The 27783-nt window shown below is 36.6% G+C and overlaps 1 protein-coding gene across 1 annotated transcript in view; it reads right to left on the bottom strand.

The window, feature by feature from the left end:
* Positions 1-27783, bottom strand: part of ARAP2 (ArfGAP with RhoGAP domain, ankyrin repeat and PH domain 2) — a 2678178-nt gene that overhangs the window by 910002 nt on the left and 1740393 nt on the right. Inside the window, exons 18-19 of the mRNA XM_044062089.1 lie at positions 17955-18153; positions 4616-4682 (exon numbers count right to left, since the gene is read on the bottom strand). Coding sequence (XP_043918024.1) covers positions 4616-4682; positions 17955-18153 — 266 coding nt within the window. The remainder of the gene's footprint in view (positions 1-4615; positions 4683-17954; positions 18154-27783) is intronic.

The following is a 27783-nucleotide window of genomic DNA, read 5'->3' as shown; positions in this document are numbered from 1 at the left end:
AATATTAACTCAGTCCTGGGTAAACCCCAAACTCCCAGCCCATACCCCAAACTCTCAGACCAAGACACTGCCTCCCTCCTCAATCATTTCTTTACAGATACCATTAGCAAATTAACTAATGTCAACCACAACCTCTCCTCAAAAACACATCGTTAAAGCACAAATAATGAAACATATTTCTCTCTCAACCCTATCGCAACCTAGTACATAAAGTATCTCCTACTAAAACTTAAACCCTGTTCTCCTTCTGCTGACAGTCTATCCTCTAATACCTGAAACTAGCTGCTAACACTATCACCTATCCAGTCACAATACTTATTAATAGATCTATTAGACAAGCTACTGTACCCAACATCTGGAAGTCTTTCTATGTGATTCCCCTCCACAAAGGTGGCAACTCCATTGATCCCACCAGTTACAGACTCATTCCTATACTATTCCCACTATCCAAAATTCTTGAAAAATGCATACATAATCAGTTACTGAAATTCCTCATCCACAATAACCTCCTTACTCCTATCCAACATGGTTTTCAACCTAAACACAGTACCTCTACTGCCCTTCTATCCTTTACTCACTCTATCGCTGAAGCTACAGATATCAACAAACTAGTCTCTTCTCTGTTCTTAGACCTTTAAAAAGCAGTTGACACAGTACCTCACTCCAGACTGCTAGAGAAACTGGCTGACTTAAATCTTTCCATCTCAAATCTCTCTTGGTTCTCCAGCTATCTCTCAGGCAGACTACAGTCTGTCAAATAGCAGTCTTCTTGTTCTGAGTTTCTACCAATTCACACTGGCAGACCACAGGGCTCTATCCTGGGACCTCTACTTTTTAATATCTTTACCAATGATCTCCATTCATCCACTACCCACTCAACCTTAATTCAAAAATATGTGGATGACTCCACTCTGATCACATTTTCGAACTCAATCTCACAACTTCAAACATTTACACAACAAACTTTCCTCTCAGTTGAGATGTAGCTTAATGAAAATCAACTTATTCTAAATTTGAAAAAAACAAAACTCCTTTTTTTTCTCCCCAGGGCGACTGATCATCTCAAGCTCTCCTTCTCTGTCTCTTTCTTGAATAGAACCATCATCAACGTAGACAGTCATACAAAATTACTAGGGATAACAATTGATGGCCAACTTAAATCTGACTTACACATCAAGCAATCTGTTAAGAAAACCAATCAAAAACGTGGTCTTTTACATCGTAATAAAAATTTCTATCCTCTGATTCCAGACTATCCCTGGCACAAGTCTACCTACTTCCTAGCCTCCTCAATGGCGCCCCAGTTCTTACTAACCTTCAATCCGGTCTGCTCGCCAAACTGGAACAAACGTATAATAAAATTGCAAAGTTTGCAGCTAACTTACCTAACTCCACCCATCATTGTCTTGCTCTTAATAAGCTAAAATAGATTGATCTTTCCCATCAACTCAAATTATCTCAACTCCAAATAATCCACTTCCTTCTCAATAAATCAATTACTTGTCCCTCTCTCTCCAATCTAGTCACCTACTATACCACCTCCTACCCCTTACGTAGTACCAACAAACTCCTATTCCAAATGTATAGTTCCAAAATGAACATTGGCAATCTCTTATACAAATCCTCCATAACAAAATTCTGGAACACCCTGCCTTTCAATTTACTCTGCATTAATCACACTAACCACTTCAAAAAAGAACGTTTTCCTGAATACATGGTTATGCCCCTGCCATGACCCTACCTAATCCTGTTTCTTCTCCCATTATCTAATGTATCTCCTTCTTGGAACAGTAAGGTTGCTGTCTGTGCTCTGTTTAGCTTATTGACTTGCATTTTTCTTTATGGAATGTACTATTGATTTCATCTCAATAATTACTTGGTTATTATTAAGCTTCTTTTTCTTTTTTACAAAAGCAAACTATCTTATTATGTTTATCTGTTGTAAAATGGTCTTTGTTACTTTGTGAAGTCCATTACTGATAAATTGTAATTATTTTTCTTGGAGCTTTTCTCTTCAGGTCTCCACTGAAAATGGGCCTGTGCTCAGATGGATTAACCTGGTTAACAAATGTGAAATAAATAAACAAATAAATAATATATGCCAAACTTTGCAAGGGTAATGGCTAAGACACAATGCAAGAAAATTATTTTGAGAAATACATGTAACTAATCTGGGAATACAGATCTTCTTCTTCTACTTCCGGCTTTTCCCGGTTAGGGGTCACTACAGTGGATCACCTGTCTGCTCATGAGTGGCAGTGGAGTTTTATGGTGTCAATTTGCCAGCCCGGTGCCCAACCTTCCAGGAAGGCACACACACATGCATGCACTCACACCTAGGGCCAATTTACAGTGTCCAATCCACCTACAGGATGTCTTTGGGATGTGGGAGGAAAACGGAGCACCCGGAGGAAACCCACGCGACCACAGGGAGGACATGCAGACTCCGCACAGAAGGCACCCCAGCTGAAGATCGAACCGGAGTACCTCTTGCTGTGAGATGGCAACGCTAACCTCTGCACCACTGTTTTATGGTGTCGATTTGCCAGCCCAGTGCCCAACCTTCCACGGAAGGCACACACACATGCATGCACTCACACCTAGGGCCAATTTAGAGTGTCCAATCCACCTACAGGATGTCTTTGGGATGTGGGAGGAAAACGGAGCACCTGGAGGAAACCCACGCGACCACAGGAGGACATGCAGACTCCGCACAGAAGGCACCCCAGCTGAGGATCGAACCGGAGTACCTCTTGCTGTGAGATGGCAACGCTAACCTCTGCACCACCGTGACTGCCCAATCTGGGAGTACAGATAAAATGGCGTAATATGAAAAAACAGAAGTTGTCCCATAATATATAACATTTAGAAAAGAAGAATAACCCAGTTTATATTACAAGTGAGGGGTCAGTCACTCCTTTAAGTCAGTTTTATTCCAAAGCATATTTTTTCTAGTCCAAGTGCTGCACAGATTTAATACAAGTACATTCACAAATATAGCACACTGAAAATTAATAATCCAATCCAGTAAACATAACTAATAGATCTATATTTGGAGTATACAATCATTTTAAGATACGTAAAAATCTTGTTTAAAAGATATATTTTAGCTTCTTTGTTAATGATGATGGAATGGGCAGTCTCTAAGCAAATGAAGTAGGCCACCCCAAGGCAGAAGTCAAAACAACATGCTTTTTTATTATTGTAACAGCCGACTGCCTCACTTTGGGAATCTTCAACAGCTTTTCCACAGCTTTTCTTTGCCCAGGCAAACAATTTTAGTTCAGCAAGAGGCTTTCAGGATGTCTTGAAGTTAAACAAGTCCTAGGTCATACACAGCTTTGTGCATCATGATTAACAGATCGTAGATGACACTACATAATGCAGATGGGCAGCTATGTGAAAGTAAGCAGAAAAGGACGTCATGGAGCAGAAAATAATTAACGTAGAAAGACAGGTTAGAAAACTGCAAAATGCTGGTAGCAATGTCTCTGAGCAGCCAGAGAGCAATAAAACTCAATGAATCTGCTTCTTTAAAAGTCACGATCAATACCATATAACCATTAATAGCGGTAATAATTATTTCACTTTTTAAAACCTATATAAATTATATTTGTCGTACTTAGAGTTGAACACTCTTTTGATAATTGTTAGCCCCCAACCCTTTTCCACACTTGTACAGAAACTTGAGCTACATAAAGTGCACTCTGAACATACCATCACATATCATTATGTTAATGTGTGGCACAAAGTTTTAAAAAGATGCAGATTGTGATTCTGTTTCATCCCTACATTTTTATACAGTTCTCCTTCAAGCAAGTGAGGCCAAATGAAGGATTGTAGTCATGTCTGCCAGCTTATCTATCTGAAAAATGTTGTCAAGTGAAAAGTAAATATACCAGATGGAGTGAAACCAGAAGAATTAATGTCAGTGTACAGCAAAGCTGTCAGCACTGTAAACAAAATATTTATAAATATGAGATTTACAAATGATGAAAAAGAATAACTGGTAGCCAGACAAACTAAATAGTCTAAGAAGATAAAGTCCCGAATATATACAAAAATAACACAAAACAATCAAATATAATGCCTTGCTATCAAGGAGAACAAAGTATGCAAAGCCATTACTAGAATTAAATGCATAGTTTTCCTTCCAGGTTCTTTAGAAAACAATAATTATCTTTTAGTCGCGTGTTTTTATAACTAGCATTTAACACTTTCACTCCTGCCAGCACGTGTCAATGACCTATACAGTTTCTCTGTGATGGCAGTCTGAGCAGTAACATCACCTAGACTTCTGAAAAGGAAAGTATTTCAACACAAAATAAATACTTTAAATTAATAAGTAAAACAGTTTTCTGCTTTACCTTTCAATTTAAATGCATTTAATATATTTAAGCTGGTTAGCCACAGCACTGAAGCCTGCAAATTCAGCACTACAGTTAAGGCACACAGTTACAATATCAGAGTGTGTGTGTTTGTGTGTGTGCGCGCATTGCAGGCGAGGTAAACTCAAGGCAGACCACACACTGCACAATACAAATGTCACACTAACACAGTACAAATGAACTAAGCAGCTTTCATTAATATAAAGAATAATCGGGGAAAAGCATACCTTCCTTTTTCCACTAGCAGCAGTATATCTGTCTTTTCTCCACTTCCATCTTGAGTACAACAAACGGCTGTAAATTAATTTAAAAATGTGAAATTTCTTAAAATACACTGCAATCATAATTCTTTAACACACCGTGGTCCTCTATTTATTTACTATTGATAAGCATGCAGTAACACTTCCATTTTCATGATGGAATTCTGATAATAAATAAAATTATACCCGTAATCCATGTCCCTTTGTAAATTACAGCTTGACTAACAGAGGAAAATTAATTTCACTTTCTACCATGACCTCACTGATACTGTTTTCATTGAATGCAATTTCATTATCATCAAATGAATTATTTAATTTAGCAGGTAGGGGGCTGCACTCTAGGAGTCTTTTGTAAGCCGTAGCCACATTACAGATACCTCAAAGGAAAACATGAAGGTGTAAAGATAAGAAGAACAGAAAACTAAGCATCGAATTAGACACAAGAAGGGAATTTACTTCAGTCATTCTATAATACCAATGAATCCAGACTCTATATGACTCACTTGTTTCACAATGGTCAGAAGAATCCCTAAACCACTGTCACCCACATATGAGTACAGACGACACTGCTCTTCAGACCATACTCAAGGAACTTACACCTCCGATTAGGCCACACATGCACAGGACATGTACACAAATAACAGACACACTAATTTCTCTCTAACAATGACCACACTCTCAAGTTTCCATGTTGTTGCTGAGTTGAATTTGATGGCTATGGCCACTTACTGTACACTGTATGCTACAGCCATTGATATTTTCTAGAGTCAGTGAATACAATGGAATAAATATACTACAACAGTAATAGTGAAATCCATGGCAGGCACAAGGACTGAGTCATAAATGTATTCTGTGAAGGAAATTGTGATGATTCTTTAACCATCTGCTTTTTCTTGCGTGCACCCTGACAGGGTGGGCAACTTTTGACTGTCTTCATCCAAGCATCGAGGTTATTACCTCCTCCATGGAAGCTACTTACCAAGAGATATGGACACAAGAGTGTTTTGGATTAAACTGATAAGAATTACAATTACTTGTGTTCTAACTGCTTTTCTTCAGGTTATTTTGATTTCGTTTTTCATGTGATGGAATGCATAGTGCAGAACATTAGTAGCAGTTGTGAAAGTTTAGTTAGGTTAAACGTGTACTTGGAACTAATTAAAGACATGTAACATCTGGCAAGGGGAGTCAGTTTTGAGGTTTTTCTTAAGAAGTTTTTGTTTATACACTTTATACTTTGATATGTTACATACACTAATTTTCCTGAAAGTAAATGCGGTAGTGAACCTGGTTAAAGACCTAAAATAAAAATCATCTTAAGGAAGTTGCCCCCAAACATATACACATGCATATATATATATATATATATATATATATATATATATATATATATATGGATCTAGGACAGTCTACCGAAAGCCTGTTTCACCGAAAGTGAAACGAGCTGTCACAGTTTCGCGAAAGGACTTTTTCGCAAAACTTTTGTAAAAGTACAGGGAATCAGGGGAAGTGGTAGAGGGCAAGATCGGACTACAGTGGGGATAAGGGAATATTCCTTTTTCCCCACTGTAGTGCGATCTCGAAGTGAGAATATAAAAGTAGGGGGTGTGGGGGGTGGAGCGTAAACATGGTGTGTGTGTTTGTTTTGTTTGTTTTTGTGTGTGTGTGTGTGTGTGTGTGTGTGTGTGTGTGTGTTTTATCTTCCGTTTACTGAAACTGCTTTTTCGGTGAAAGCAGTTTCGGTAAACGGTGTTCGGTAGGGTTGGATTCGGACAGTTGGTCTTTCGATCAACTGTCCTAGATCCATAGATATATATATATATATATATATATATATATATATATATATATACACACACATTTCTTTTTTTGCAAGAGACCCATTTAAATGAAAGGTAATCCTTGGCCTTCTGTGATACACCATACATAGTACACAATACTGCAACATATTCTGAGGATCAATACAGCACGGTTACGTACATAGTTCAGAGAGGAATCATTTTTCAAACTGTAGAGTGCAAAGTAGATAAGTGGGATCACTTCAACCTTTTTAGAGGTCTCTTAGATGAAAGGTTACACACTGTCATTAATCATTTCTTTTCATCTGTACATCTGTGGGTGAAGTCTTTAATTTATTAAGAGAATCTGTTAGTTTTGATGAGGGGTCTTTGGCAGGTTGTACTTGCTACATCAGAGGTGCAGTCTAGCCCCAGATTAATCTACCTTTCCCCAGCAGGTTCAAAATCAAAATGTTATTTGGACTATACAGCTGTCATTGATGTCTATATGACCCTAAATCAAAGAGGTAGGAGTAGCCCCTACTCTCCATTATGCCTCTTTTTACAAAATAGATAAGGTAATGATAACAGGGGAACATAGTCACTTAACTGAATCTCTAACAATTCTTTCTGTTGCGCTGTCTGATCATGGGCTAATCTTAATGAAATAGCAGCATGAGTCATGGGTACCTCTATTTGGAAAGTTAACCTTTTTATATGTAGTTTGGCTTTTGAGCACTCAGTGCAGCAATTGTTCACCAAGAGGGAATCTATCAGAAGTGAGAACTTAAATATATTTCCCCTGTGGTGTACTGAACTTAAAATGGGTTTAACATCACAGGTTAAGGAATTTAAAAAAAATAAGGTTGAATATACAGAGGGGGAAGTTTTCGGCCTTATATCGCTGGTTGGTATTAGTGCAGTCAGCAGGTGAATCTGTCACTCCCAACTCAGTGGATAAGCTAAAACAGACCAGACTACATTTAATAGAGCATCTACAGTATAAAACTGATCTGACATTGAGTAATTTAAAATTAACTAACTTTGAAGTTACTCGCAAACCCTAATAATATTTGGCTCTTAAGTTACGACACAAGAAAGTTGAGCGATCTATTTGTGAAGTTAAGAGATTTAACTTCAAGTCAGGTAGTTTTTTTTTACCTAATGAGATTTTGGATATATTTGCTACATACTGAGTTTATATAGGGGAGAGTACACTCTCCAGAACATCTTAAGACTGAAGAATTTTTCTCAGTCATGGCTCCAAACCTTGTAATACCCCTGTAGTCATAAGGTGCAGACTTTAATATGTTTCCCAAATGCAGCTTTCTGCCTCATATGACCTAATCATTTACTTTACCTAATGGAGTTCATTATCCCATACTATTTACTTTTTCCACCAACTTTACATAATCAAATACAACTACATCAATTGGATTTCCCAATGTAACTTTGGAGGTGACATTGTTGTATGGCTGCATTGGGTAAGACTGATTAAACATATGCCATGTGAATCCACACTGTTGTTTATTATATTTCTATTCAGGAGCACTGTCTGTCTGTCTACAGCAGGGAATTCTCTGTAGAGGCTTTGTGAGATAGGTATGGATGATTTATCTGTAAATTACACAGCTACTTCATGAATGCTCTTATGCATAATGGGGATCCAGTATCTCTACAAAATGGTACCTTGACACTGGAGCTGACAGAGCCTCATGAATTCTGATACATAGTTTACCAATTGAAACTACTATATGTTCTCAGTCTAGTTTGCAACCTCATCTAGGCTAAAACATTCTTAAAAAATCCAAACCAACCAGAAACAAAACAGTCTGATCTGGAGAATGAGGAATGACTCCCTGTAAAGGAGAATTTCCTTCTGCTGCCACCTGTAACTATGATTAATGATTTTTAGAATCCGTTTGAAACAATCTGTTGCCAAATAGAAAAATGGAGACTTATACTTTCTAGAAGAAAAAAGGGACCAGGTTGGGAGGGGGTTACAAGGTTTCATGAACAGTCATTCAGACTTGTTGGACTGTCCTTGATTTTGGGAGGTTCAAAAAAATCTTTTTAGAAAACCCACTCCATTTCTTCTTAAATGTCTGTTTTCCTGAATTTTTTTTGGGGGGCCAAACACTAAATCTCTATCCAAGGGGAAATTTAAAATCTCATTTTTAACATTATCTGGAAGGTTCTGAGAATGCAGCCATGCAAACCACCTTAAAACAGAACCAGTGGCCATAGCCCTGGAAATATTATCAAGAGTCATACACAATAGCCACAAACACTCTGCAAACACTGAATAGTGCCTGTACAATAGAAAAAAAAAAGTTATTTAAAGCAGGTTTTTCCTTACAAGAAGAAACTGCAGATAATACAATCCTCTCACGTTCACAATTTGTCCAAGCAAACGTTATCATATGAGCCCTGCAATTCAAAATTCTGAAAATCGAAGTTGTAGGGGTGCGTACTTGTTTCCCATACCTATCACTAATTTTCCCATCCTTATCACAAAGAGTAGGCTTGGAATTAACTAAGTGCTTAGTAGCAAATCAACTACAGCTATAGCTGCTGGGTAAGGCTTGGGAATATTAAGTGTAAACGTTTTAAAAGACTGAGAACTTTATACTATTTGCCTTGTTAGGGGCAGTTAGCTGACTATGATAAAAACTGCAGTCAGTGAAACAAACCTCCTCTAAAGCAGACAGAACAGGAGGAATGGGTGTGGGTTTTGGTAAATCCTTCTGTAACAACTCAATAGTATTTTCTGAGGGACTGAGAAATGTCAGTGTTCTCCCACTGAAAACACTGGAACATATTAGCAATAGTGTCAGAGACAAGAGAAACTTGCACAGGGAAAAATCAAACGCTAAGCTTTCCTCTGACTCAGAACGAGAACTCTAAAGAAGAAAACATGCATCTGTCCCCGCATCTTCCTGTTCAGATTCAGAAACTTGAATCTCATCAGAAAAAGAGGAATCCGTCCTTCTTTTACCAGAAACTACTTTACAGGAAGGATCAACAGCCTGAATTAAACCCTGAGCAAGACCCAGTAGACTCTTCCTACCCAGAGAAATTTGAGGAGGAAGAGTATTTACATGCTTGTTTTTCTGTTTATTTTATTTTTTTTTTCTGTGGCAGAATAAAATGGTCTTAATGATGTTATTAATGACAGCAGCTGCTTCCCAGCTGACAAAACAGGAAAACCTTCTCTGTTCCTTATCCCAGGATCAACAAGAGTGTCTCTCCCTTGCCCATTGACGGGACCCCAAAAAGCTGCAGAGGATGCGGATAACCTCCATTTAAAAGTTTGTTACAGTCTTCAGACAGTCCATTAAAACAACACTCCTAGCATTAAAACAACTTTCCTGAAGAGGAAAGTAATAAAACATCAACAAAATACAAAATGGAAGTTTTTTTTTTCCCCAAAGGGAACTTTTCTGCCCAGCAAAAGAAACCCGACCGTCAATCCTCGAAAGCCTCAGAGGACAATACTCTTTGACGGCAGTAAAGCTCTAAGGTCTTCACAACCAAACATGTCTTTTAATTAGCTCTGCTTGAGCTGGTTGACAGGTTGGGTGCCTGGAAGGTGCCCTGAAGCTTTGGAAGCTGCCCAGCTGTTACATCCTTGGCAGCATATAACCCACACATCTAAGGCTGCTGCAGCAGTGATCAATATGATGAACATTTGAAGGTTAATGAAGATTACAGCAGCACAGAGGAGAGGTGGCAGTAAGAAAGTAAAGGTTATATGTCTTCTGGCTATGTCAATGAGGTAGGTTCTGTATAATGTACCTAGCTTCTGATGACTTTTTTAAATACTTGTGATACATGGTAGTCACATTTCAACTGGTTATATGGTCATAGGTTCGCAGGATGTTATTAGGCTAAAGGCCTTAGAGCCATTACAAGCCTGGACATATTTATCCCATGTTGCCCCAATTGTCAGTGGTTAGCTGAGTGGTTTGCATAGGTGAGTGTCTATGGTATTTACTACTGACTTCCTCTATCCAGGAGGGACACAGACACCACCCCAAGAGTGAATCTGTGGTCACCCATCAACTGATCTAGGTTGCGTTAGAAGAGGATCAGGGAGGGGCTCTGTTCCACTTGAATTGGAAGCTTGATCCAGAGATGTGGCAGTCTCTGGGAGATGTATGTATCTCTTCAGCATGACCTGTTCATGTCAGAGACTAGGTTAATATCCCTGGAGTGAGTGATGCTCCTGCAGTTTGTTTTACAAATGTGTAGCATTTCCATCAGGGCCGAGTCAGACACTGCCCTGTAAGCAAGACACACGTCATCCCTTAGCAACCTGTAGGAGACAGAATACAGTGACAGTGCTTTCAGTCTTTCCATGTTAGATTTGTTTTTTGTATCCTGTAATTTCTTGGTGAGAAACCTCTGTCGTCTCTCCAATTGTTGTAGGTGTCTGGTGAGGAACATGCAAAAGGGAGCATTGTACTCAATTACTGGTCTGATGAGGGCCGAGTATGACGGAATTATAACATCCATAGATCTAGGTGTGATGCCTTTACTTATAAGATGTGCCATGTAGAAGGATTTCCTTACTACTATGGATACCTGGCGGTCAAAGTTCAAATTGTGATCAACTTGAGTACCCAGATCATGTACCACTGGGTATACACTAAGGGGTGGGGGATACTGTCTATAATGTAATTAGCAGGGATGTCAGCTTTTCAAAAAAGAATAATGATGCATTTTTTAATTTAGCTTTATTTCATGGCTTTGGCACTAATCATTTGTCTGCGTTAACTCTGTCTGCAGTGCATTAACATCACTGGTGGACTCAATGATTGCTTCAAATTTGCAGTCATCAGCAAATCTGGTCAGCCACAGGCAGGCCAAGTTTGCCTGGACTTCTGAGAAATAAGTCCCAAACAGTAAGTGGCCCAGAACAGAACTCTGTGGTACGCTACTGTTGTCTGGTCTTTAGCTAGGGGTGAAGTCACCCAGTTTGACGATATGTGTCTTGTCAATGAGCCGATTGGCTACCCAACTGGTAATATAGGGGTTGATTCTCAATTGGGAGAGTCTCTCTATAACATGTGAGTGGGGGATTGTGTCAAATGCCTTGGCTAGGTCAAGACAGGCATAATGCACTGTCTCTTCCTCATCCAGGGCCTTGGTCACTTTCTCAAAGAAGTCAACCATGTTTAAGAGGTATGATCTATCTTTAACAAGTCCACAATGGGTTGGGTCCAGAAATAACAGATTACCTATATCCTTGTTAATAAGGTCCATAATGATTTTCTCCATGTCCTTGCAGATGAGGCTATTCAAGCTTATGTGCCTATAATTTCCTGGGTCGGCTGATGATCCCCTTTTGCACAGATGGATTACTGCTGCTGCCCTTCATTCCACTGGAATATCACCAGTTCTCAGGCTATGGTTAAACAGGGATCCAAGTGGGTCTGCTAAGTCATGTTTTAAGTTGTTTAAAAGGCAACCTGGGATGTTGCCTGTTCCCAGTGAAACCATGTTTTTGGCCTTGGAGAATGCCAAAATGACCTGCTCTGGGGGATGACTGGAGTGGATGGGGGATGAAGTTTTCTACAAATCTGTCAGCTATCAGGTTGGCTATTTCTGCTGTTTGAGAATGGGTGATGTCATCCACAACAAGTTCAGTACATAGCTGAGTATTCCTTTTTAGATTTTTGGACGTAGTTAAAGAATGCCTTGTGATTATCCTTAGCTAGGGAGGCTGTTGTTGCTTTGTAATTAGCTTTGGAGGACTTGACAAGATCAGAGGGATTTCTTCCTCTGCTGATCCAGTTCCCTCTCTTTCTTGGACATTAGTTTCTTTGTCTTGTTGTATAGCCTGTTTCTTGAACATTAGTTTATTTGTCCTGCCTTATAGCCTGTTTATACTTGGGGTCCCAACATGGTGGCTTCTTTTTTTGGCAGGACCTGGTTTAAAACTGGTCAGGTACAGCCGATTCTATTCAACTGCTTAAGTGATTATACATGGCATTGGTGTACATCTCTGCATAGGAATCTGTGTAATATGCATTTGAGGGGGCTTTGAAACTTCTTATACCAACACTTAGTAGGAGGCAATTTGTAAGCATTTTTGAGCTTGATGGAGTATCTGGTCTTATAATTACATCAAACAAGACTGATTTAAGGTCCGATCTTAGCAGACAGGACATCACTTGGGGTGGGGTGTGCAATGCACTCCCATGTTAGTGAGTTCTATGTCCAAGACATTTGTGCCTCTTGTGGTTATCTATGATGATAACCAGTAATTTTGTGTGCTTTACTTGTTCTATCATGCGGAGATGATAGTGAATAGTGTTGTTTTGGTAGAGATGAGTTTTGGGGTTAAGAGTTGTTATGTTTCTAGGCTTTAGAAGTAGTTGTGAATTATTTAGCTATGTTTCAAACAATAAAAAGGATTATTGTGGAAGGTCATGGAGTTCAGAGAGTGAGATTTGTGAGAGCAGATTAGGCTGAGTCATAAGTGTATTGAACTAGGGAGGCATGTTTTGTAGCATTGTAGAGGTCACTGATTGAAAAAGTATGAAGCCTAGTATAGATCCTTGTGGGACACAAATACTTACTGGCAAGGTAGAGAAATTATTTTCCATTTCAAAGCTTGTGCTCTGTTTGAGTGGTAGCCATGGAACCACTACAGTGCTGAGTTGGTAAGCCCTAAGGCTGAGAGTTTTCAGCATTTCTGTGGGTGTTGTCAGTATTAGCAAAATTTATTAAAGCAATAGCTGTGCTGTGATGAGGACTGAAGCTGGGCTGGGTTGAAGAAAGAATCTGATTATTTAATCGACAGTTGAGAAGTTATTTATTTATGTATGTATGTATGTATATATGTATTTATTTCCATTTGTTGATCAGGATAGTTCAACTGGGCAAAACTCCTATTCAGTGGAAGCCCAAGTAGAAAAGCTCCATATTTACAATATTGAAACATAAAACAATGGAAACATAGTCTGTAATTCATATTAAAGCATAAAACTTTTAAAACATAACATCTGATTACAAATTTTAAACTACCCAAAGCAGGTTTGAAAAATACAAACAGTTTCCAAAAGCATACATAGGCAAGACGAAAAGACAAAAAAGAAAATCAAATAACATAATAACATACATATGATATACCCAAACCAGGGGTAGACAATGTAATAACATACATATGATATACCCAATCCAGGGGCAGACAATGTAATAACATACATATGATATACCCAAAATAGGGACAGACAATGTAATAACATACATATGATATACTCAAAATAGGGGCAGACAATGTAATAACATACATATGATATACCCAAAATAGGGGCAGACAGTGTAATATACATATGACATACCCAAAATAGGGGCAGACAATGTAATAACATACATATGACATACCCAAAATGGGGGCAGGCAATGTATTGGCTTTATACAAATAGAAAAGAGGTTATAAGAATATACAGTTAGAGTGATGGCTGGTATGATTATCTAGGTGCAGAGCAGGAGCAAAACCAAGAGTTGAACAGGTATAATTGGACAGGTGAGATTCTTGGTTACAGTCAAGCTGTCCACAAGCTCTGTCCTAGGCCAGGATAGATAAGGCTAGAGTCATCTGAGTACTGCACTATGCTGGCATGGTTGTCTCCAGTATGAAGATAATTTATAAAGATGTTAAACAGTAATGGTTCTAGAACTGGTCCTTGAGGAACACCAACACAGATGAGGAGAAATACTGAGTATTTGTTTTGCCCTTTTACAGCTAGGTGCTTATTTGGTAGCCATCTCTAAAACTATAAGAGATATGAGTAATCAAGTCCTAAAAACAGAGATTTGTAAGTCATTTCTGATGACAAACTGTACCAATGCCTTTAGACAGGTCTAAGAAAATAGAAGATACAAGGTTATTGGTATTTATGTAAATGCATATGGTGTTAGTGAAACTAAGGATGGCAGTGTTTGTGCTATGGTGGGGTCAGAAGCCATGCTGAGTCTGAGAAAGAAGGTTATTATTGCTAAGGTAGTTGAGAAGCTGAGAATGGATGCATTTTTAAAGAACCACATAGAGAGGATATAAACTAAAAACAGAGATTTGTAAGTCAGTTCTGATGACAAACTGTACCAATGCCTTTAGACAGGTCTAAGAAAATAGAAGATACAAGGTTATTGGTATTTATGTAAATGCATATGGTGTTAGTGAAACTAAGGATGGCAGTGTTTGTGCTATGGTGGGGTCAGAAGCCATGCTGAGTCTGAGAAAGAAGGTTATTATTGCTAAGGTAGTTGAGAAGCTGAGAATGGATGCATTTTTAAAGAACCACATAGAGAGGATATAGGACAGCTATAGGTCTATAGTTGGAAAATGGAATGATAAACATGTTTTTTCAGAGTGAGGGGACAAAATTCTCTGTTGTCAGTTTATCAGGATAAGCACAGGGTATATAAAGACATCTGCTGCCATTTTAATATATTCACCTGGTAAATTATCAATGGCTAGGGTGGTGGGTTTCAAGTTTTTAAAACATATTTTAATGGTAGCTACATGGACAGACTCAAACTTGAAAGAAGGAGGATTGTTTTCAATATAGGTTGGTAGGGAGATGGGAATAGCAGGGTTATCTTTGAACAAGCTATGTACTGTTCGGACAAAGTCGTTATTGAACAGAGTTAGCAATACTATCAGCAGTCCTTTTGCGTCTGGTAGAGGTGTGGTCGTGTGGCCAGGGTTGGGTATATTATTTAATGTAGTCCAGAACAGTTTGTAATTGTTTTGCTATTTCTTCTGAAGACTAGGATAATAGGGCTGTTTGTCTTATTTAGTTTGTTTTTAGCATTTTGTATATAGTCTAAAAATGTTTAAGGTGGTGTATGTTTTACTACAGTGCCTTTCTATCCAGACTATCTCTTTGTGACATAAGCTGTTTTATTTCTTTGGCTAAACAAGCTGCAGGGCTTGATACAATTCTTTTTGTACAAATTGGAGTAAGACAGTTGATAATGTTGAGAAAAGTTGCACTGAAGTGACTGTTTCATCTAGAGGCAAGGTCTTAAGTTTGGTACAACTGATGAAGGATATCTGAAATATAAAGGTGTCCTTGTTAAATGAAGTAAGATTCCATAATTATTTGCATAGGATTATTTTGTTTACATTTTCCAAGGTGTCGTTTCTGTGTGACTGGTGCTGGCTGTATAGCTTGTCCTGAATTTAAGAGTTTATTGACTGAGGCCTGAAACTATTTTGGATTATTAGTGTTTATGTTCTGATTGACTAGGTAGTTTTTATCTTTGGTAACAGATTCTATTGTTAGGTTTCTTAGTCATCTACATGCTAGCAAAGAAGTTGTTTAATTTTTTTTTTTAAATTTTGTCTAGACCTTCCATATACTGTCTTTGTTTTGTGAGTTGTTTATTGCTAAGAATAGCAATGGGACAGGCTTGGCTATGATTCTTTTAATTCTGAAGAGGGCTAGTGCATTTAAAACTAGGAAAGTTTTGTTGAACTCAAGAGACAGCATCATCAACGGGAGAGTCTTTAGTGACTCCCAGATAAGGAGATGTATTCTATTAATACAAGTGCCTTCAGGAAAAGCAGTATGTTTTATTACCTGGCTGTAACAATGTGTTTTCGGGCTGTTGCCCTGGTACCTTATGGAGTACATTTGTAAATGATCATTTAGGTTGTCTGACAGAGCTCCATGGGATGATATTTTATTTGGAGAAGATGTTAGGATTTAATTGAGGGTTGACTGTCTGGCAGTCACTTTATAATCTTGCCATACTGCTGATGTAAATGCTTTGCAGATTTATATTAGGCTGCATTTTGCATAAGATCTATTGCAAACAACCTGAATGACATGTCAGTGGACTTCCCTTTGCTGGCTCTGAAACCATTTGACTTGTGATATAAATACATATATCACAATTCATATAAAGAATTACAAAAAATACAAAACATCAAATATATACATCCACACACAATCCATACAAAATACCCTATACAAATCATTCTACTTTAAATACATTATACTAAATACATAGTACTAAACTGTCATGACTCTGAAAATGTGTTATATGCCATCTTCTTGATTTAAGCCACTAGGCCTTAAAGTCTGAAATTTAAATATCATTCTAGTTTCTAACTCCAGTAACTTACCAATACAGTCACCCCCTCTAGGCAAGAAAGGTTTTGCAAGAACTGAAGTTAGAAACTAGAATGATATTTAAATTTCAGAATGATTTTTAGAGGGTATTTTGTATGGATTTTGTGCGGATTTATATATTTGATGTTTTGTGTTTTTTATAATTCTTTATATGAATTGCGATATATATATATATATATATATATATATATTATGTATAATTTTTTTTAAATGAAGACAGTTTTTGTAAAATTGCATCAATTAATATTTAATTAATTAATTGGATAATGCTAAGTGGCTGCTTGTATTTGGATATTTAAGGCAACTGTAATTGTATTATTGTGATCCTTGAAAACGAATTGCTGAGGTGCCAGATCACTATTGCTTATTAAAACAGAAGTTGCTGCTGGTTTGCTGGTGTATTTTGTGTTTTTTTTTTTGAATATATGTTACACCTGTGACATACATGTGGAGACTGATGAAAAAAGAGCTAAAAGAAGTAAACAGTTTGGGAAGAAGAAGTGGGCATCAGTGGTACATGAAATTCTGTTTACACAGTTAACAAGAGTCACCATTATTTTTAACACATGGAAACTGAGCTGCCAAATGTAGATGGGACTACAAACAACTGGCCCACCAATGAAGAACTTAAAAAACATGAAAAAGTAGGGGGTCTGTGGGCAAATCAAATATTATTTTAAATAATAAATAAATAAATAATTCCACATGAGTGTGGTAAATGAGAAATGAACTTAAGCCGTTTTCTGCAGCATGCTGGGGGTAAACATATTTGGAGAAACCTACTTTTTTTTTTTGTGTTTGTGTAAGTCAAACTCACTTGCAATGAAACCGGCTGGTTCAAATCTTAGCATTCAATAAGAACTTTTTCAGTTTCCTCAAACCCTAGGCTCACATTTTAATTTATTTGCCTCCAGATACTGCACTACACTGATACATCAGACAAAACAGTTTTATTTATTTTCATCAATCCAAAATGATTTTTAGTTGGCCAAAAGTTATTGCTGTTAATCCCAAACAGTTCTAACATTCAAAAATGAATCTTTGGATGACAGATACGTATTGTCTGTCATGAGTTTCCATGATGTCCATGTAGGTTTTCTCTCAGTATTACAGTTTCCTCCTACCTTCCAAAAGACATACTGCTGAGAGGTACTACCTACTTTGTAACTGTCCCTAAGTTTGCAGTTTTCCTTCTAAATATCACTAGCTGAAAAGAAACATTTCAATCAGTGGTTAAGAAAATAAAATTTCTAATAATACATTTTTACATTAGTGAAATACAGCATCATGAAAGACAGAACTATTTAGGAAAGTTTTAAAGTAAAATGCAATGTAAGAATTACATAAAAATAAAAAAAGAGTGTGTCATCTTACTGAGTTCCTGCAGACGCTTCAGATGTACTGATTCCTCTTTTGCACTCTCATCTTCCTGACAGAACCACAGCCATGGCTTGTTTAGAACAAACCAACCAATTTTCCATTGCTCCAGGCTTTGGCAGTCCTTGTAGAAAAGTTTTCCAATAAGTTCATAATCTTTCCTTGCCAACTTTTCAACCAGACCAGGGACAAAACCCTGCAAAACAATACATGTAACTTAACCTGATTTAGATTTTCAGGTGTTTACATTTGTTGAACATTATGATAATGATAAAAATGCTGTAGAAACCTGTTTATGCCCAAAACTCCTTATACCAAACAGCGCAACATGACTAGCAATAAACATGTATTTAATGTTTTCATTTTTATCTGTTTATTTTGAAAAAATCCATAGGTTATATAATTCAAACTATTTCACATGAAGGAGATGGTTAAGGAATAAATGGACATAAATTTCACAGCTGCAGTACCCAGACCCAATTAAAGTACAATCATTTGACCTGCTCCTAGATGCAATAAAGTCCCAGTAGTGTAATATGCACTAATTACAAATGAGCAGTTATAGCAAGAGCAAAGTCATAGATATTTAACCCAATCTTACAAGGCAAAGAGTAAACAAAAAAGAAAGAACATGGAAAAATCTGAATGGGGTGGGTGTGTGGAAGTAAGCTTCAAGCAATGCCTGTGAGGATGGGCAGATATGGCAGATAAACAAGTAATAGGATATTCCCAGACTAAAGGCAGTAGAAGATGACAGCAGCACAGTAAATGAACAGGAACACAAAACAACTGAAATGGAAAAATCTTTGTTAAACAACCAATCCACGAAGGTGTAGCAAAGAAAAACATACACCACACAACTAAGAACAGCAATAAAAAGAAAAGCAAAAGTTGCCTCTTGTCATTTTAGCAACCCACAAAGCAGGATATTATAAGGCAGGCACAGGAAGAACATAAGAGCCATGACACCCAAGCCGCTAGCTCTGTTGTCATCTTTGGAAAGCAGCTTTGTACAAGTAATTACATAACGGCAGCAAACAGTACAAACTAGCTGCTTCCTAAATCACCAAAAAGAGCTCTTCAACAGAAATGGCTGTAGTCCCATGCAATGGATTACTAGAACAGGTGAATGGGGTATCTGCAGATGCATTTGAAAGGGCATAAAAAAAGTGGAAGAAATTATCCAGGAAGGTAGGGTTAGAGGGAAGTAAGCTGTTAAAGTCCCTTAAATGGCTGACTAGACAGATTAAATATCCTTCTCTGCCGTCAAGCAAATGTAATCTAATATAAAGACAAGAAGAAGGTACTGAGAGTTGACAAGTTACACTACATCCACACTTCCAAAACTCCCACTACCCCAACTCTTTTTCTGTATATCCTTACTCCATTCTACTCATTACTATGGGAACCTAACAAAAAAGCCTTATGTCCCTGTAGTTATAAGGATGAAGATGAAAAAAAAATCGCTCTGTACAATTAATTAGATCATTCCACTGAGGAAAAGTCATTTATTCTCTTAGGTTCCTCTTCCATTCAGTATAGTACACAACATTTCCTCAGACATGTTTACAAGTGTCACTGCATTGTCTAATATGACTATAATAATTTCACTTCTTAATTCAAACAAGAGCATTTGTTTCCACTTTAACCCTGTGGAATATGGAAAATGTTCGTCCAGAAAAATCATACCTCTTTAGGAGGAGCATTCTCATTCTGAGTCCTAAAAATCCACATTCCTCATTGTTCTACAGTGAAAGGGTCTGCCACACATTCAGTGTTAAGAATTGTTTTAACTGATATCCATTGTAAATAATACTGAATTGTATCTCTTCATCAAAGGAACTTTTTGTAAGTATAGTCAAACACAATTTTCCATTCAGTGAACTCCCTAGTTGGAGTTATTGGTAAACTATTAATAAACGTCCCATGTTTTGTCCACATGTTCCACATTATCAGAGGTAGTGCTCCCCACACTAGACATGGAAGGACAAGAGATATGACTACAATAAGATAATACCCGAGCATGCTCCAACTGGAGTTATTAGTTCTGTTTCCCATAGAATGCATCTAGGAGCCCAGACTGCAGTAAACCTAGCTGAAATGAGTCATACTATAAGACATGGCACGAAGGAGCAATATTTCACTTTTTTTTGGGGGGGCTTTATTTTACTTTTAAGTTTGGTGTTTTTTTTACGGGGGGCATAGTAATGATTCATATGGACCATTTTCAGCTTTGGGCATAATTGCCATTTTTTTTCTACTGTAGTGCAAGCTCTGGCATACATTTTCTTTCAGTTTTATGAGTTCCATGATGGTCAACAACAATTAGCAATTTTTTTGTAAGGCTCCTCACCAGGAATCAATTTCTACGGTAAAATCTGAAGTGGGGATTCTCTATCCCTGTTACAATTATTTCCATCCATTACTAAAAGCCAAGTAATCCACCAGTTAATTTGGTTGTGATTTTGTTTTTTCTCTACTTGGGGGAAAATGAAGTAAAATTCAACATATGATGTAAAAATCTGACTGTAGTCTTGTCATTAATAAATTCCTTGGACATATAAATTATGTTGTGGCAAATAGCTTTTATTCATGATAGGATAGCTGATACATGAGAATCATAAAAGCAAGTCTAATGCAGCAGACTATGTGGCTAACTTGCATACAGAAACAAAACAGAGAATCAGCAATTTCTCAGCTAAGGTGGCATGTCTAGAAAATCTTACAATTACAATTAGCTGATTGTAAAATCATTCAATAATATTTTTTGTCACCTAAATCACACATTTTCCATACTCTTAAATTCAGTAATTTTCCTCTATACTTAACAGTACTCTATTCATGCAGGACATGTTATAAAAACAAGGTCAAGGTCACAGCACAATGGTAGTCAGTCTGCTTGTTTCTCAATGTTTCTAACTTTGCTCATAGTATTCCACAGCTTAACCTTTATCTCAAACTGCAAAAATTTCACAGAACAGAAATATATTTTCTGGCTTGCTTATGAGTGGTCTAAAATCACTTTACTGGAATAAATTAATTCTGATACTTGTTCTTTAGCACTTTAGTATTAACATATGAGTGCCAAAAACATCTAAAAACAGCACTCAGGCAAATGCAACCTATTGGAAGCATCTAAAAAATTTAAACAACAAAATGGTTGCTGTAAAACACATTTTACAGGTAGGCAACTAAATTACTACAGGAAGAGTAGACCTTTACATGGAGAATCCCCAAAAGAAGCAGATATAATGATTCAAGAAACTTAACATCACATTAAAATTATTTTAAGACAAAATCAGACTGTTTTAGAAAAGAAACAGGAAAAAAGGTGTCAGAGAAACATTTTTAGGTTATGTGATACACAAGAAGATGAAGAATGCAATGAACAAATTATTTATATACTGACAAGATGCTTGTGTTCAGAAATGCATAGGGCAACAGTCCTATAATATAGAAAGCTTATAAACTCCATTGGCACAATTAAATTTCTTATATTACATATTACTGTAAAATGTGGAACTGTATAATACTCTGTAAAATTTGGAATTGCATATTATTCCTGTAACATTTGCAATCTGTATATTACTCTCTAAAATTTGGAATACTATAATATTCTGTAACATTTGGAACTGTACATTACTCTGTAAAATTTGGAATTGCATATTATTCTGTAACATTTGGAACTGTATATTACTCTGTAAAATTTGGAACTGTACATTACTCTGTGATATTTGGAATTGCATATTACCCCGTAAAATTTGGAGCTGTATATTACTATGTAAAATGCGGAATTGCATATTATTCTGTAACATTTGGAACTGTATATTACTATGTAAAATGTGGAATTGCATATTATTATGTAACATCTGGAACTGTATATTACTATGTAAAATGTGGAACTGCATATTATTATGTAACATCTGGAACTGTATATTACTATGTAAAATATGGAACTGCATATTATTCTGTAATATTTAGAACTGTATATTACTATGTAAAATGTTTAACTACATATTACTCTAAAATTTAAAATTGCATATTGTTCTGTAACATTTGTAATTGTATATTACACTGTAAAATTTGGAATTGTATATTATTCTGTAACATTTGAACTGTATATTACTATGTAAAATGTGGAACTGCATATTACTCTGTAAAATTTGGAACTGCATATATTTCTCTAACATTTGGAACTGTATATTACTCTGTAAAATTTGGAATTGTATATTATTCTGTAACATTTGGAACTGTAAATTACTCTGTAAAAATTGGAATTGTATATTATTCTGTAACATTTGGAAGTTTATATTACTAAGTAAAATGTGGAACTGCATATTACTCTGTAAAATTTGGAACTGTATATGTTTCTGTAACATTTGGAACTGTGTATTACTCTGTAAAATTTATTCTGTAACATCTGGAACTGCTTATTACTCTGTAAAATTTGGAATTGCATATTATTCTGTAACATTTGGAATCGTACATTACTATGTAAAATGTGAAATTGCATATTATTCTGTAACATTTGGAACTGTACTGTAAAATTTGGAATTGCATACTATTCTGTAACATCTGGAATTGTATATTCCTCTTGCACGGCACAGATCTTGAAAATGGACCATGGTGATCACTGCTCCACCTTGGTTAACAAATGGAAATAAATGAATCAAACTGTCCTGATATTTTATTCAGCAAGCATAGATTTATTATTATTAATTTTATGTATTTATTTCCAATTGTTCACTGGGATGGTGCAATCATATGAAGATACTTTTCATGCACTGCACAGGCCATTAAGGCAATTAACAGTAAGCAGTACAGTTACTACAATCTGAATAAACTACAGTTATTGCACAAAGATGAGATGTAAAGGCAATTAAACATTTTGCATGTATGATGTCACTTTTAAAAGACAGCAAAAAAAGTATACAGGTATTGTAATCTGGTCAAATCATGATAAGCTGACAGAAATGAAGTAAATAAAATATTTGAGTATATGCGTATATACACATCTTAAAAACACAGTAAAGGAATGTCGGTATTTATTATGATTAGTAATATTAATGAAATAAATAGAAACACACTTACTGGGCTTAGTACTTTTAGATGCGATTATGCAGATGTCATCATCTACTGTGATAAGAACTCTTAATTAGCAAAGTCTAGAAATCATAAAGCCAGTTAGATAATTATGTTCAGTTACTTATCCTGGTTTAATGAAACAACTGCATTTGCAATACTACCATACTTACATTGATGCATGGTCGCAATGGTACCGAAACTATCTATATTTCCTCACCGTTCTCCCTGACAATACGTCTAGCTTGGATTCAAGTGTACATAGTCATAAGTAATGATGCAGACATGGGAGAGTAGACACTATCAATCACTTGGTATTCATACTGGTGGGATTTGGGAGGTGAGATACAATGTACTTCATAACAGAACTCCCCTGATGTGGGAGGGCCTCAACTTTAAAACTTAATGCTCTCTAAAAAGCAGCTTGGTCAGCCAGAGAACTACCTTCATACTATGCAGCACTGCTTTACCCTGGACTCACCTTCAGTGGGCCTCAGGTATTGTTATTTTACATAAGATTTAGAATAATTAAGATGTGTCAGCATCTATTAGTGACAATAAAGTTGTAAGCTTATGTAGGGCATAGATATTCTACTAAGATAATAGTAGCAGAAATTAGTGGGGAGGGGTTTAACTGTAAAAACTAATAAGCTGATGGTTGAGGTCAGTTATGTGCTTACATGGGCAATATAGTCAGGATTATGAAAGAAATGAAAACTGTTTTACTAGATGAAGCGAAGACATTTTTTTTGCTTTGATCATACTAGAAACTTTCTATACATGCTCTGAATATTTAGGTGGCTCCTGAAATACTATTTTGCAATGTTACACATCAGTGGTGCCTAACAGTTTGTTTCTGTTAACCACAGAATTGGCTTCTAATAAAGTACCACTTCTGCGTCTGGTGACTTCTATACACCAGAAGGGTGCAGGAAGGACGTGAATGGTTGTTGGGGGCAGGGGAGTGTATTACAGCAGGTCAGTGAACACCATACCTCCCAACTATACCAAAGTACTTGTTTTTTACCAAGTTTTGGGGTCAAAGTAATGGGATGCCACGATTCCCGAGTGGCACCCTTTCATTTCCAAATTTTTCCACCTTTTTTTTTTCCGTTTTTTGAGCTGACGTCATTGTGTCAGCCTGTCGGAACTGACCTAAAGGGCTCACGTACACACATTTCCAGCTGTTAGTAGCAAGCGGGAAACATTTATTTTATGCTGGCTGCTTTGCTTTCTGTTGCAAGTGGGAATTCAGATAGCTGCTGGAACAGAAGTCTGCAGAACTGCTTAAGCAAGCGGAAGCGAGTAGATACTACCGACGAGCCTGGCTGCTGGATTGCGAGCGGGGATTGAGATCATTGCAGAGCTGTGTGTGTGTGTGTGTGTGTGTGTGTGTGTGTCTGTGTGTGTATGTGTATGTGTGTGTGCAAATGCCCCAGGTGAATACACGTGTACACGTGGTGGCTAGAGAGGTACTCAGGCTCAAATCATGTACCTTGGGTACAGGTAAAAAGAGCCAAAAGTCCCTGGCCACCACCACTTGTAAATTTATGCCTCATGTTTTTGTTCTGTTCCTCAAAAAATCTGTGGTTTTCAGGATTATTGTGGCAAATCACTGAAGGAGTGAATTCACTAAACAATGACAGGCATTTGAATTTCAGATTTCATATTCTTCAAAAAATGAATGGTAACACAAAACCTTTTATACTAGCAATTTTCTAAGTTTATAAAATCAGTATTTAAAACTTGTCCCTATTTTGGGGCTGTATTCTCCCATTATTGGCTTTGTCCAGGTTTTTTGTGCTAAGACATTGAGGGCTATGGTGAGAAGTGAGAGCTGAATTCACTAAATGATAGCCGTTTAAGTTTCAGTCTTTCTATCTTTCAGGAAACTGCTGATTTGGTATAGTGGTATGTTGCTCTGATTGTATTGCACATGGTCCTGGATTCAAGCCTTGGCACTGGCAGGGAAATGCATGGTGGTAACATAACACTTTATTCTAGCAACTTTCCAAAATTATACAAGCAATGTTTAAAATGTTTCCCTGGTTTTTGGCCTTTTGTCGTCCCCCCCCTAAAAAAAAAAAAACTGAAATTGAAAATAAGTGTGAGAAGCTGTGCAAGATGCCTTTGGCTTATATTACTGTCATTCTATTCATATTTATATATATATATATATATATATATATATATATATATATATATATATATATATATATATATAGGTTTACTATCACAATGCCGACGTGCACTTGCACGGCTATGAAGTATTCGAACAGATGTTCGAATACTTCATATTTCGGCAGGTGATGTGAGCGAACGTTACCATTGCGAATGGACTGTGCATTCGCAATTCTAACGTTCGCTCATGTGAGGGGATCGCGGTACAGTGCGGTTAGGGAAATACATCCCTTTCCTCACTGTAGTGCGATCTCAGAGTTGGAATATTAAGTTAGGGGGGGTGGGGGTGTGTGTTTAGGCTAGTTAGGTAGGTAGTTACGGGACGGGTGGGAGTGCTGTGTATTGCCGAAAATGTCGCGAGCGACATTTTCAGCAATACACAGCTGTTTTCGACATTAGGACAAATCAGAAATGTCCATTTCCGATGTTTAAATTCGAACATTGAGACGCATTTTATTTTGCGTTTCGATTTTATGATAGTAAACCATATATATATATATATATATATATATATATATATAAAAAATGTTCTGTTTGGAAATGGGCAGTGCTTCATTGCCTACTGGAAAAATGTTCAAACAATAAATTTAAAATATGCTTTAAGTCTAACAAAATGTAATTTAATAAAGTTCACATGTATGTTTCTATTTTGGTAATCTTTATCCACCACTGGAAAGATGCATTTTCTTTGGATGTGGTGTGGGTTTCAAGGCTATTTCAATGAATGTGAGTTTCAAGGGCAGAGAAGTTTTAATGCTAAGTCTATTTTCCTTGTGAGACAGTACTGCTTTGTTTAGCATTTGTGCATTGTGCTATAAAATGTAAAAATAAAATCCAAATAATCATTGTAGAAGTAAAGCAGTACACATTAGTGTTTATGGTAAATGGGGCAACATAGCCAGGTAATGGGACTTTGGAATGGCTGTAGAGGGACTCTGGTGACATATTTTGGTTGTCTGTTCTTCAATTTGCATTTGAAAGTTGGTATCCCATAATTCATGTATGCACATTTTATATTAATCATGAGCCTTGTCCAGATTTTTGATGTTTCCAGGTTGAGAGATATAATGAACACATACCTATGATCAAATATCAGTCAGCCAGTGTTAGTCACTTTCATATGGGACTGCCTCAGTACCAACTCATTCTAGCCATTTTACCACTTTAGAGACCATATTCACCTCAGATGTCTAACTGTGATCAACAGAGCTGACCTTTGGCAAAATAGAGATCTTGATAAAGGACTACATGGCACCGTCATGCAGCAAATTATTCCCTCTGCATCCTACATATAGACAGATATAAATATAAATATATAAATATAGATTATATGTATAAATGCATACAGTATATACAATGCTCTTAAACTGTAGCCAAAACTGGACATCTGCATGCTGCCTTTTCTTTTACTATGTAAATGACTGCAGTAGTAAACAGCTTGTTGCTCGGATCTTATTTTTTTTTCTGGGTATTGTTTATACTTAAATTTTAACCAAGATGATTGATAGGAATACATACATCTAAAGGGTTTAAAATAAGAAACAGCATTTAGTATAATGCAAGATACGGAAATAGAAATCAGATAAGAATATAGATGTGTAAAGAAAAGAAAATATTTCAAGAGCAAAGTTAAGATTGTGGTGGTACAGCACAGAGAAAAGGAAGTAAGTGCAGGTTAGGTAAAGATAGGAAAACAGGGGTACCGGGGAAATGCCTGAGACTGTATATTTGCCTATCTAGGTATAGCAGATTACAACTGTCAAGTGAACATGTGTGTGATATGATGCACTGACAGTGTTATGTTTCTACTAGGTGATACCTCAGTTTCATTATAATTTTTTTCAAATATATCTCATATAAGTATATCTAACATATTTGAATCCAGGTTGGAAGCCTGTTCTAGACTTAGTTTAACTTTCCAACTGTGTCTCCAAAATGGCTAGCATCCTTATACAGCATACTTTTCAACTGTCCAATATTTCAAAGAATGACCATATTTTTGCCTTATATTTTTGGTCTGTTCTTCATAAAATTTGTGATTTCCTGGTAACTCATTGAGAACTGAAGTGACTAAATAATGACATAAATTTGAGTTTCAGACTAATATTCTGCAGAAAATGCATCCCAACACAAATCCTGTTACTCTAGCAAATTTATAAGTATATTTATTTATTTACTTTATTTATTGACATTTGATTCAAGTCCAAGGAGAAAAGTACCAAAGTATTGCAAAACATTTTAAAAACAAATAATTTTACAGTATTTAAAAATAATACAAAAAACATTTACAGTTTAAATAATTATACCAAATTAGACATAATATTAAAACATTGGTTAAGAAGTGATACAAGTTATGATTTAATAGACAAATTTCAGCCAGTTTATAAACAAATTAAAGGTAAGTTAGTGCAATACAAAGTGAGAGAAAAACAGTCTTATGGTATAATTAGAGAGAAAGCCAGAGAGATAAATTGATAGAAGGAAGTGAGTTAAGAAGGGAGAACAAGGAGGTGTAATACATGAACAGGGATATAGTTTATCCTGGTGCTGAGCAAGAAAAGAG

Source organism: Protopterus annectens, chromosome 2.part1, assembly GCF_019279795.1.
Source record: "Protopterus annectens isolate FY-2018-M chromosome 2.part1, PAN1.0, whole genome shotgun sequence".
Classification (NCBI taxonomy): domain Eukaryota; kingdom Metazoa; phylum Chordata; order Ceratodontiformes; family Protopteridae; genus Protopterus; species Protopterus annectens.
This window is presented reverse-complemented; position numbering and strand designations above follow the sequence as displayed.